The 12,658-nt window shown below is 49.4% G+C and overlaps 4 protein-coding genes across 4 annotated transcripts; 3 read left to right on the top strand and 1 right to left on the bottom strand.

Moving 5' to 3' along the window:
- Positions 1-385: 385 nt before the first annotated feature.
- B0J16DRAFT_315724 (putative histidine kinase HHK2p) lies at positions 386-6,645 on the top strand (the record flags this gene model as incomplete). Its single annotated transcript, XM_046125267.1, has 2 exons — positions 386-6,367; positions 6,427-6,645. The coding sequence occupies 2 exons, from the start codon at positions 386-388 to the stop codon at positions 6,643-6,645; spliced, it is 6,201 nt and encodes a 2,066-aa protein (XP_045985935.1).
- Positions 6,646-7,879: 1,234 nt separating this feature from the next.
- On the top strand, positions 7,880-9,056 carry B0J16DRAFT_394133 (uncharacterized protein; the record flags this gene model as incomplete). Its single annotated transcript, XM_046132115.1, has 2 exons — positions 7,880-8,482; positions 8,532-9,056. 2 exons carry the CDS (start codon positions 7,880-7,882, stop codon positions 9,054-9,056), a joined length of 1,128 nt encoding a protein of 375 aa, XP_045985934.1.
- Positions 9,057-9,531: 475 nt separating this feature from the next.
- B0J16DRAFT_410779 (uncharacterized protein) lies at positions 9,532-11,067 on the top strand (the record flags this gene model as incomplete). Its single annotated transcript, XM_046133184.1, has 4 exons — positions 9,532-9,794; positions 9,997-10,332; positions 10,393-10,737; positions 10,796-11,067. The coding sequence occupies 4 exons, from the start codon at positions 9,532-9,534 to the stop codon at positions 10,953-10,955; spliced, it is 1,104 nt and encodes a 367-aa protein (XP_045985933.1). The 3' UTR covers positions 10,956-11,067.
- A 1,088-nt stretch (positions 11,068-12,155) lies between these two features.
- On the bottom strand, positions 12,156-12,608 carry B0J16DRAFT_315722 (ribosomal protein S5 domain 2-type protein; the record flags this gene model as incomplete). The annotated part of the gene is made up of 1 exon (XM_046125266.1): positions 12,156-12,608. The coding sequence occupies one exon, from the start codon at positions 12,606-12,608 to the stop codon at positions 12,156-12,158; it is 453 nt and encodes a 150-aa protein (XP_045985932.1).
- Positions 12,609-12,658: the final 50 nt, after the last annotated feature.

Raw genomic sequence — 12,658 nt, 5'->3', positions numbered from 1 at the left:
CGGTGTGGTTGAACCCCCAATTTTCTCACTTCAAACCTCGTGCGTTGCGCTGCCCGCTCGTTGCCCCGTTGCTGGAACCTCTTCCGGTCCTCATCCTCCGATCCTGGGCCTTACCTACACTATCTTGGACCTCCCTACAGGGTCGTTAACACATCTCGGTCGTTGACCAACTGGTGCCGGGATTTATACATACAGACCGTTGCTACTGTTATCGTACTGCTGGCCTGGGGTTAGAGGGAACGAAGCTTCTATCTATGCCCCCCCTCCACCGCCGCTGCTTAATTTGACTTATTCTTTAAATCGCGAATTGTACTCAACACCACTCTTCCTGCCGGCGAGAAGGATTTGGCACCTGGTACTTCGACGACTGGTTATCCCGTGAGGCATGCAAAGAGCCACCTCGCCGGTTGGCGACGACTTATTCTCGATACCGTCACCCTCGCGTCAACACGATTTATCGACTCGCCCGCCAGTCTTGTCGCCATTTCCTCTCGATGAGAAACTACCGGTCTATGCTAATAGAAATGGACGTTTGATGCCGAAATCGATATCAAACTCGACTGTAGATGCGACTGCGACACCAATCGCGCGTGACGCAATGACGACGGATCGCCACCCGAGCCACTCTCTAAACTCGCCCCTTGAGGCTCAATCCAAGCAGCCCCGCGTCCACAACAACATGATAGGAGATTCTGCCGACCTGACCACCCTTTCTGATGTCAAGGATCTGGGTAGCGTTACCGAAACATCGACAACCCTCGCTGGAGCAAATGCATTGAGTCCTCGGCGTGCAGGCTTTGGTGCTACTGCGTCCCAGGCCCAAATATCCTCACAAAAGCAGCTCAACGAATACCGAGAAAAACTTGCACGCGATCTCGAACGCCGCGAAATGTCAGCTAGAGGCCTGATGACGAGTCCGAATGAGAAGATCAGGGTTTCCCCCATACCAGAAGAAGGTCTTACTGGTTCACCGCTTCAGACTTCAGCTCTAACGACGACTTCAACTGAGTCGAACACTACCGTCAGAGGCGCTCCCACTCCAGGACCCATTGCAGGCACTCCATCTTATCCGTTTCCTCGAATGGTGCCCGCCGGTTTTGTACCATCGTACCTGCATAGGCCTTTCACCACCCTCTCACCCACGGGCGCTCCACGATCTTTCAGTTATGGCTCTTTCGAAGCCTTGGGTATGGGTGCTCAAGACAAGCTTGTGTCAAGCACTTCTACCCCGGCATCTAACTTTACATTCAACCCATCCGCCGTATCGCCACATCCCGAAAACCCCGATTTTCCTAACCCTAACCTTTATGATCTTTCTTTAATGCTTGCTGCTGAGCCTGGTCTGGATGCTTGGTGGTCGAATGTTGTCCAAATTATGAGAGATGTGTACAAAGCTGAACGCGTGACACTGGCCGTCCCGGCTGATTCAACAGACATTGAAAACGTTCCTTGGGGCCAGAAGGCTACTTTTAATCAACACAAGGAGGATGATCTGAGCCTCGGATATATGGCTGCCAAACACTCTAGCAGTATTGGTTTGAGCAATAGCGACTATGATAGATCTGGACCTGGGTCAAACGCCACACCGTCAGTTGCAGACGATACCCTGCACGCCAATTCTGCTGCCCGACCCGGTCTCTTTAGTCGACATTCATACACAACATATGAGGAGAAGAGAGAGAAGTCTCAGGCCCAACCTAATTTGCAGGCTCGCCGACCTGCATTCCTGGCGAGGAGTCAGAGTAACTATCCTGCAGGCCGTGCCTCCAGGGAGGCCTATACTGATTTTGCCAAGCTGGATAAGACAACGCTTGACGAACACGATGCTATTGAACAACCTATTCCAAGCTGGGAGGCGCCACTCATTGGAGAAAGGGATGGCCAGGGACGTGTTCTGCCTGTGCTGCAGGCTCTTGACTATGAAGCAGACCCCCTCATTGACCACAGTGGAGTGATGCGTGTACTGGAGCGTGGAAGGGCCATCGCTCTCACTAGATCGTATCCTTATCTCGCCGATGAAGTTCCTACCGAGTCATCGAAGAAGTCAAAAGCTACTACTCAAGAATCTTCCAACGCCCCCAAGAACTTCAGCAAACCTCGGTCCGATTCGTTTTCGAAGCTATCATCGATGTTTAACTCAGCTAGTTCCTCCCGTGTACCAAGCCGCAGCAAGACCCATTCAGCTGCCGACAGGGCCAAGTCAATAGCTTCGCGCCTGGAGGGCCGGTTGGAAGAAGATATGCCTCGGCCTCCGACTCCAAAGTACGAAGAGTTTGAGCAGGCGCCCCCATCACCCTGGTCACAATCGCCGGCTCCATCGCCTGCTGTGCGGGCTGACCCGAAAGAGAATCCATTCTTCACAGACGCCATGGTAGATGAGGATTCTTTCAACCCAGATACCGGCACAGATGACTACACAGGGATGCGACCTCCTGAAGCCATCGGTGTTGACAATTCATGGACTGTTCTCCATATTCCGCTTTCTCATGTCCTCCTCTCTAAACCTACCCGAACCTTCAAACTCGACAGCACTTTGATGGAACAAAAGTCTCACTCCCGCAACAGAAGCGAGAATATTCCTGCTCCAAGTGAGGATGGTGGCCGTAACACACCAGACAGCTTCAAGAGAGACAAGCCGGCACCTATTGCAATCTTGTCCATCCTTAGTCCAATCATCCCTTATCCATCTAACTTGAAGCACTCTCTCGAACACCTCGCACCGCACATGGCCACGACCTTCTCACTGTCTCGACACTACAGCAATCTTGAAACCGAACTTGCAGGCTTGCAGCGCAAACGACCGCAAACGGCTGGATTCGGTGCCGTTGCACATGATGGACGCCCTTTGGAAAATATGGCTTATCTTAACGCCGACGATATTGTCCCTCATCAGTCACATGCTGGCAGTATGACAAGCCCGAGCGACTATTCGGGAGTCTCCAAGAGTGCTACTGGATCTCCATTAGGAACACCTGGGTGGGATCAGGGGTCTGGCAGCTTTCTGAACGACAAACGACCACCACCTACCTCAAGTCCTGCTGCCACGCCTTCGGGTGAAGGTTACTTTGCTTCCAGACAGCGACCAGTGCCCACACGACACGAGACCTTTGGCGGTACAGGTACCCCACGAATAAGAACAAGCTCTAAGGACAGCTCGCCCGCCGAGAAGCGAAACGCTCGCCTCAGTGGTCCCTCGCTTTCGCAAGAGAGTTCGGATCAGAGCTTGTCCGTCGAGAGTAAGACGGCTCGTACTTCATCCAACGAGTCGACTACGGCTTCGGCGAAGAAGTCTGCACATGGAGATGCTCCCGATGTCAGTAAAGATACTTTGGAACCCGTCGATGATGACAATGCGGCTGAGAATTTGGCTGACACTGCAAAGACTGGACGTGGCACTCGTCAAGGACATAGCATGCTTCACTCTTATGGTGCAGATTTCGCTTCAACCTTTCAATCTCTTCCGCCGAGTTCCACACTCTCGGCTCGACCGACACCTGTTTCTGCACCGTCTCGGAGCGGCTCGTTGACCACCACAGCTGTTGATATGCCACCTCCATCTGACAGACTGAAGGGACTGATCTTAGATTCTCTACCGGCTCATGTATTTGTTGCTCTCCCGCAGACTGGAGAAATCGTTTGGGTCAACAGCCGGTACCTCTCTTACCGAGGTCAAACAGCAACTGATCTCGCTGCTGATCCCTGGGGAAGCCTTCACCCCGACGATCGAGACGAATATCTGAAAGCTTGGGGTCACTCCATCCGCACAGGAGAGCAATTCTCGAGGACAGTTCGGATTAAACGATTCGATGGCGCGTACCGGTGGTTTTATGCTCGGGCTGTTGCCTCCAAGGACAAGAGGGGTGTCATAATGCAATTCCTTGGATCTTATATGGACATCCACGACCAACATATTGCTGAGCTGAAAGCCGCCCGACAGGAGGAAATCGAAGCATCCGAGGCCAAGCACCGACTACTTGCCAACCTTATACCACAAATCATTTTTACAGCTACGGAAGACGAAGGTATAACCTTTGCCAACGAACAATGGCTATCATATACTGGCCAAAGCTTCTCGGATTCACTTGGTCTGGGTTTCATGGATTTTGTACACCCTGACGATCTTGCCAAATGCCGCATTCCCACCCAACCTCCAACACCAGGCGGGCCAAAGCGTGAAGGGCAAAACAGTATGTATCGACAAGGATCCATGCAGTCTGAAGCAGCGTCAACGAGCACTATACAAGCGCCTAGGTCCGGTACACCGCAGGACTCGCCTATGCGTAGCACACAACAGACTCTATCTCGACACAACAGTTCCAGTGGTAGTTCCGCATATGATTGGCCTACTGCAGACTTGACTGAATTGGCTCGTAAGGGAATCATCAAAGTGGCGACTGATAGTGCTGGCCGAGTTTCATACACGACCGAGGTTCGACTATTATCAAAGACCGGAGAGTACCGTTGGCATTTGATTCGCTGTGTTGAGATTGACACAATTGATTTTGGTAGCGGCGCCAGCTCGTATTTTGGATCCGCGACAGACATCAACGACCACAAGTTACTCGAGACCAAGCTCAAAGAAGCCATGGAGACCAAGGGGCGTTTCCTCAGTAACATGTCTCATGAGATTCGCACTCCACTGATTGGAATCTCTGGCATGGTCAGCTTTTTGCAGGACACTACTTTGAATGAGGAGCAACTCGATTACACCAACACGATCCAGACGAGTGCCAATAGTTTGATCATGATTATCAACGATATTCTTGATCTTTCCAAGGTCGACGCTGGCATGATGAAGTTGAAGTACGAGTGGTTCCATACCCGTTCCATTATCGAGGATGTCAACGAGCTCGTGTCAACAATGGCGATCGCTAAGCGACTGGAGTTGAATTATCTTGTGGAAGCAGACGTGCCTGCATGGGTCAAGGGCGACAAGGTTCGAATTCGCCAGGTCCTACTCAACGTCACCGGCAATGCTATCAAATTCACTTCCGAAGGCGAGGTCTTCAGTCGTTGCCGTGTGTACATGGCGGAGGGTTCCAATGTGGATGAGAACGAAATCATGCTTGAGTTTTCTGTCACTGACACAGGACGTGGATTCTCCAAGGAAGAAGCCGATCTGATTTTCAAACCATTCAGTCAGATTGACGGAAGCAGCACACGTCAGCACGGCGGTAGTGGTCTCGGTCTCGTCATCTCACGGCAACTAGCTGAGCTGCATGGTGGTAGCATGACAGGTCGAGCTACACTAGGAAAAGGATCGACTTTCACCTTCACAGCCAAATTCGGCCTTCCCACAGCTGAGGACCATCCTAACCTACCTGACAGTCCTCCGCCTACTGGCGCCTATACGCCCAGACCTGAGGTGGTGGAGAATGTTCCCAATAGCATTAAGCCTTTGCCACCGCCAAGGCATCTACGCACAGTCGAAGTTGCCAGTCCTGGAGGCACAACGTCCGAGTTCACGTCGCCCGGAGGCCTTTCGGTTGGTAGCTCAAATCCTTCTGTCCGTTCAGCCAAATCGCAACTCACCGATCGGTCGTCTGCAACATCTGTCACTGGAGGTCTCGCCCGCTTCAGCGAAGCAGCCAAGGCTAGTGGGCAAGATTTATCTCAGATGAAGTTGGAGATGCCCTCAGGACGCAGTTCTCCCGGGACTCACCTACTGCCTGTGGGATCACCTGAGGATTTCCGCCCCCCAATGTACTCAATCCTCATCATCTGCCCTCAGTTCCATAGTCGCGAGGCCACTACGCAACACATAGAGATGACTCTACCGAAGGATGTTCCCCACCAGATCACGGCTTTGGCAAGCGTTGAGGAGGCGCAGACACTGATCAGTGGTGAAGACCCTATCAAGTTTACGCACATCGTGATCAATCTCCCCTCCCCCGAGGCCATTATCGGATTGATGGATGATATTACAAAAACACAGACAATCGATAAGACGACCATTCTTGTGCTGTCAGATTCCGTACAACGACAAGCAGTTCTTAAGCTGGCGGCCGACACTAAATATGAGCACCTTCTTTCGGACAATGTGGTGACGTTCATCTACAAACCCGTGAAACCGTCGCGATTTGCCGTCATCTTTGACCCGAACAAGATGCGCGATCTCAGCATAGATCGCAATCGATCGACAGCTCAGCAAATGGTCGAGAATCAGAAGGCTAGCTACCAGGAGATTGAACGGCGCATGGGCAACAAGGGCTACAAAGTGCTATTGGTTGAAGACAATCCTGTCAACCAAAAGGTTTTGACGAAATACCTCAAGAAGATCGGCGTCGATGTCGAGATCGCCGTTGATGGCGCCGAGTGTACCACCATGGTTTTGTCAAAGCCTCATAAGCACTACTCCCTTATTCTGGTAAGTGAATTCTTATATATTTACCTAGCCTGTAGCATCGCTAACATGTGTTTCTCCAGTGTGATCTCCATATGCCCCGAAAGGACGGCTACCAAGCGTGCCGCGAAATTCGGCAGTGGGAATCTGCCAACCGTTATTCCCAAATGCCAATCATTGCCTTGTCGGCCAACGTCATGTCAGACGTTCAAGATAAATGTGTCGCAGCGGGTTTTAGTGACTACGTTACGAAGCCCGTCGACTTCATAGATCTCAGCAGAGCCATGTCGAAGTTCTTCTGATTGTGGGACTCGCTTTCTTCTCCTCGAACACACGCAACGCAAGTCTGCAATGCCTGCTCTTGTTTTGCCCCTTCACAGCATTATACGACGGCTCACGACTTATCCGCCTACACTTTATGATACCATGGCAGCTTCTCTTTTGACAGAACAGGCAATGGGCCTTCTCGCAGTGGTTTGCAGGGATGAGAAGCACTCGAGGTTCTGTGTATGACTTTATTGCACTACTGTTATTCATTCCGGCTTTTATGATTCTTTACATCAAAGATGAGTTTACCGCTTTGGTCGGAAAACTATTTTCTGCATACTACGGGACATTTTCCATGGCGTTTGCGACCCTGCACGGTTTTTGTAGGGATCAAAACAGTTCAATTAATTCGTACCCGTGGTCTGTTTTGAAGCCTTTTTGTTCATTTTTCACTTTTTTTCTTATCTTTATCATCCGAGTTGAATGACTTGTGGAGGTCTTGGGGGGGATTCAGAAGACTGGATACGGTGTTATGGTGTTTCTGTTTTACGTGCATTACTCTACTCATGCCTCACGACCTGTGCTGGATGGAAAAGGTCCATCCATATCTTGGGTTGGGGGTTAAAAGAGATGGGATGAATCGCAAGGATATAAATTTTTGGCTTCTTTCTGGTAATCTTCTTGACGAAGAAAAGGGGGTTCTTATAGACAGACGCGCACGAGGATGAGCTGGATAGGTCAATATTTAATCTATCCCACGTTGATTGACAATTATATACTAGCTAGACTTTTACACTTTAGCTATTAGCTTTGTATAAGCTAAGTTCTTTAAAATAAAAAAAGCTCAAAATCATTCATGAACTTCCCCCCAAAGCTTTCGTCAGTTGAATGGACAGTGTTTGCGATCCAAAGGACGCAGCCTTCTTCATATACCCGACTAAAGGATCCTTCGTAGTCGTTGTCCATGTTCTGACACTTGATCCTGAGGAGGGCAGTTTTACAGTTCTCAGCCATCTTCATATCTGCAGTAGGAGAGAAGGATTCTTGGTTTAACTCCGCCTTAATATGCAGGGTCCAATGTTAAAGAATAGCTTAAAGTTCAGTAAGGGCTTTGTGACACCTGACTCTTGTGGCTCAGGCAACTGCACCTTAAATCTATTTTCTGCAATATTTCCCACACTCTTCTGCTTGTAACCTACGTCAGGGTATCAGAAGAGTTAGCCGCCGAGAGCGTGAGAAAACAGTTTGGTTACTTTATGCCAGCGTACCATGATCCCACTAACAGGAGCCGTCTGCTTAATCTGTGCCACCTGTCTCCCGACAGTTGATCCTGAAGAGGGCTTAGATCCCACAGCTTGGACCCTATTCGATTGGAGGGAAGATCATTTACTCCTCTGGGGGCCAACATGGCCAGACCACGTAAAAGCCCCCCTATCGATGAGGAACTCTGACGAGATTGACGAGATTGACGAGACTGTCATCGTCTACGAAGCTCATGTATCTGGACCCGTCTTCGCTACAATCTCGACTAGTCGGAGCGTCGTCATGCAGACGGAATATGTCTCCGGAGAATCTTTAAGAGCTCGTAGATCGCGGGTGTATCTCCCTGTTCATGCTGCTTGCTACGCCATGGCAAGGAAAGTTGGGGCAGCACCTGGAAGTGGAATCACAAGCCTGGGAGATCTATGGATAACGCTTGAGAGACGATGCAGGGAGGCCATCTCGTACGGGCGGACTGGTGGGTTCTATATTCCCTCTATTCCGAACAACAGACCAGGAGAACCTATCGAGTTGAATCTTGGGCGTTACTACATCCCTCCGCAAGCTATTTGTCCCAGGTTTTCCTCTCTTGCTAAGTATGGACGCGAATGGGTGAGTCTTGGTCCAATATAAATTGTTTCAGTACTGATACAGCCTACAGTGGACTCGGGACCCTCTCAAAATACCAGACTTGACCGAGTCACTCATGTCAACCCTTGAGCGAGCAGAAACTCCATTAGCTGATGAAGGATTCAGCAACAGATTTGACTCTCTACCCCCCGAAATCGGAAACATCGTCATTGAAAACCTCATCGCCTGTGTTCCGGCAGAAGGCGCCAGCTCCCTAGAGTGCACCTATCTCATCCCCCAGTACCGCTGGAAACAAGCCCTTATTCAGATCCCCTTTCTATGGGATCTCGAAAACGAAATCGTCGAGCGGAAAGACCAAGAAGCTTCAACCGGGCTATTCGAGTGGAACTGGGAGAAGCTTGCGAGGCTGATCTTGTCTGAGTTTCCGATCTTTCGAAAGGGCGAGGCCTGTGGTTACAAGCTCTACAGTCAATCGGGTCATGACATACTTGGCCAACCTATTGTTCCGCCAGCTTTTGCCAATAGAAGGCGAATTTGGCAAATTCTGATGGATATGTACCCTAATGACGTGGGAATGTTTAATCGTATGGGCTAGGAAGAGGAAGCTCTTAAGGTGAGAGCGAACCAGATGGGTGACAGAAGAATTGTCTTCTAAGACTTAGGCTACCATAATAAAGTAGCCTAAGTGCTAGCATAATGTGCTCAAATCATTTCATCTCTTATGCTATTAGGTAGGGGCCAATTTTTCTAATACCCTAAGGGTGTTGAAGTTGTTGTGCAGTGGCAGGAAGTGATTCACTGCATCCTTCCCAATTCAATAGGAGTTCCTTCTCATTGTGCACTTCTCTTCACCTATTCATAATTCAGCATCCATTCATCCGTTTGCCGATCTTCGACCCGTCATCTATTCATTACTCGGCATTCTTTGCATATTAGTGATCGTTTATTTGCCCTGATCTCGCCTCTCAACTAAGCTCTCGGTATTCTTTACTCAGCTATTGTAGAGACCAGTGCGCGCATCAGACAAACGAACAGCATTCGATAGCCAACAACACAGCATACTATTCGATATGGAGCAACAAAACGAAAAGGGAAAGCACAAACTGAGCCCTCAAACAGACCCGGCAGTCACTAAGAAGAGTCGACCTACATGTTTTGTCGAGACTCCTGGAGGAAGTCTTAGAGAAACGAAACCTTCTACTGATCATCATCATCATCATCATCATCAACGCAGTAGTTCTGCTATGGCTCCTCCCGATTCCAAGCTGAAAGAGGTTCCATTACTCGAGGGCGCCGACGACATCAAAACAGCTCAGTCTTCTCTCTCTAGCAGGTGAGTAACAGAAAAGTTGTCTTCCAAGGTCGAGGACGTCAAAATTGTCTTCTAAGGCTTAGGATATCCAAATAAAGAAGCCTAAATGATCCTCTAAGCTAGCATAAGATGACCAAATTATTTCGTCTTGACTAGCATTTAGGCCACTTTATTTCATCTCTTATGCTCCTGGGGCCAGTTCTTCTAACACCTCGACGTCTAGATTGCCGATTCGTCCTGCTACACAATCAACTCGTACCAGACCAGCCGACTATGATCTCTCCGAACAACACCTCAGCACACTGTCCGTTCGCGAGAAGCTCCGCAAGGGTATCGCCATGAGCTTGGCCAACGATGCGGCCGCGGATACAGTTCCTGGAATGATGATAAACATGGATATTGAGCATCATGTGGATCCCAAACTGACCTCCTACCAATTCCAAAGTCGGGGTACCGAAATGGTTAACCACGAATTAACAGCAAGAGTGACTGATGCTTATGAGTCAATGGAGACCAGGGGGAAGATGGCTCAACACAGAAATGGCGGGATACCTGAAGCGTGAGCCATTACCTTCGATACCATGGAAATTTGGAAAGTCCCTGCTGACGATGTACTCAGGAGAGTGGCTGGTGCGCGGCTTCAAGCTGTCACTAGAACTGCCAACTACAACCCGTTCAAGCCTTTCACCTTTGTTCCGACTCCCCATCCAAACAATACCATTTCCGAAGCCGAAGCCGAACAAAGGGAGGGACTGGCATCTTGGCTCGAGTCAGCTTGCCGTCGTTTTGGGTACAAAACCCTGGAAATTGATCGGCTCTCTTTCAGACATGACTTCAATCACAACGAGTTGACACTCATAGAACATGGCAATGACTTCTGGGTCGCACCTAACGGATCGTATTCCAGTCCTGTGTATGTCGATACTGGCCATGAAGGCAGCATCACTTTGTATGAGGCGAACATGTAAGTGTCATAAGAGCTGTTGTGCTATCGAGGACTCAGAGTTGCTAATGCATCCAAGTGCTTGTGGGCATCCCCCAACAGTACAGAAATGGACTTGGTTCAAGATCACCAAACCGCTCACAGTCAGTAGAGGAAGGCCGAGGGGGTTTGTAGACGTGTCCAATTCCGTCACTTTCGCTGTCCCTACAGCCAATATTGAAAAGGTCAAGGAAGAGTAGAACCCAACCTTGACTGACGGCCAACGCCGGCTCATACAAGAGTGGAGGTTTAGCACAAACGGTATCCCTGCCTTTACGGCCACACCACAAGCCATGGAGGAAAAGAAGTTCTGGGGGTGGGTACAGAGGCTCATGGGCAGCAACGCTTGCCTTGTTGAAGCCACGTCCAAGAAAGGTACATCAGGATGGGTCCGTTCGGAACCGCAACAGAATGAAGGAAAAGACTCGAGCTCGGCACCCGGCCGTCGAGCTGCGGCCCGAGGAGCATCGGGGCTACGTAACGAAGTCTAGATAGAGGCCGAGCCGTATATATAATTTATTGAAGTTCCAGTCATAGTGGCTTATTGTGTCGATAATGAAAAAGTGTTTTTTATTTATTTATATTTATTTAATTCTTTTAGCTTGGTTACCTTGATCAGTCTCAACTGAGATATTGCTATAAGGTTCCGTCCAAGAAAGGTGCAGGACAGGTCCGATTCAACCCTGAACTGCAGCAGAATGAAGGAAAAGACTTGATGTCGAGCTGTACACGGGATAGGTACTTTAGAACAAGATCCTCTAAACTTTACACAGTCATCCTCTAAGCTTTAGGGAATTGGCGATGATCTCAAGAAATCAGCGATAACATGGAGTCTAAGACCAATCTAAGCTCACATAGTGACTAAAGACTTTCGTCCCTTATGCTCTCGTAGCGTACACTTACGGACATCTCCTGTGTGGGCTGACTCTAGCATTCTAGCAACCATTTCCTTTTGTTTCCTTTAGACCTAGCATAGACGAAGTAGTCTCTATGATGCCGTGTCCGGCACCGAGTCATTGGTGGTTACTTCACGCTATCAGCGATCAAGGCTTCTTTTGGTAGCCATAGGGATGCAATGTGTCAGGTGAAGCTAGAGAACAGGATATCGATAGGAGGGGAGCGGCGGTGCGCTTGATCATCGCAGTGGTACAACATGATAGCGCCTTTATAGTCAGCAGATAGTCGTTATACAAATAGAGCGCAAGAATTTCTCAACCGCCCGTCAGAGGGTCAGAAGAATTGGCCGCCTAAAACATAAGGGACGAAATAATTCAGTCACCTTATGCTAGCTTAGGCTCGCACTTAGGCTACTTTATTTCTGTAGTCTAAGTCTTCGAGGTCCGTCGTCACTTGCAATCGCTGGACATCGGCTGTGTGGACTGACCCTAGCATTCTGGTGATCATTTCTTTTTCTTTCCTTTGGACCCTTCCTCCTTCTTATCCCCTGCCATTCCAGCCCTTGCAAAGGCATCACTGGCTACAGCAGTGATCAACCTAAATCTTTTGGACCCCAAATGGACACCTCCATACCAGCGTGTAACTACCACCATGGAATCCCAGAGATCCATTGATTGCATAAGCTGCAGAAGACGGGATCCGGCTCCCGTCTCACCATCGTCATTAAACTGCTGATGGCCAGTTCCGTCGCCTCTAATACGCCACGCCGTGATATTATGTGTTGCATTGCGTATACGTTTGTCCGATTCTAGCAGAGAATTGACGTAGGATGAGGCCTGCGAGGGACATGTTACGGGGGAAACGTGTGCTATGAATTCTGATATGCGCTTTGAGGGCGTCCAAGACGGGGGCTGTGATTTAGGCAGAATGGATTGGGCTGCTCTTTTGGCTGCCATGATGGGTTTAGTAGTGATTATCCAAGACAAGAAGACTAATAAGAAGCGTT

Source organism: Fusarium flagelliforme (assembly GCF_020744385.1).
Source record: "Fusarium flagelliforme strain FIESC 12 MPI-CAGE-AA-0113 chromosome Unknown B0J16scaffold_2, whole genome shotgun sequence".
Taxonomy (NCBI): Eukaryota; Fungi; Ascomycota; class Sordariomycetes; order Hypocreales; family Nectriaceae; genus Fusarium; species Fusarium flagelliforme.
This window is presented reverse-complemented; position numbering and strand designations above follow the sequence as displayed.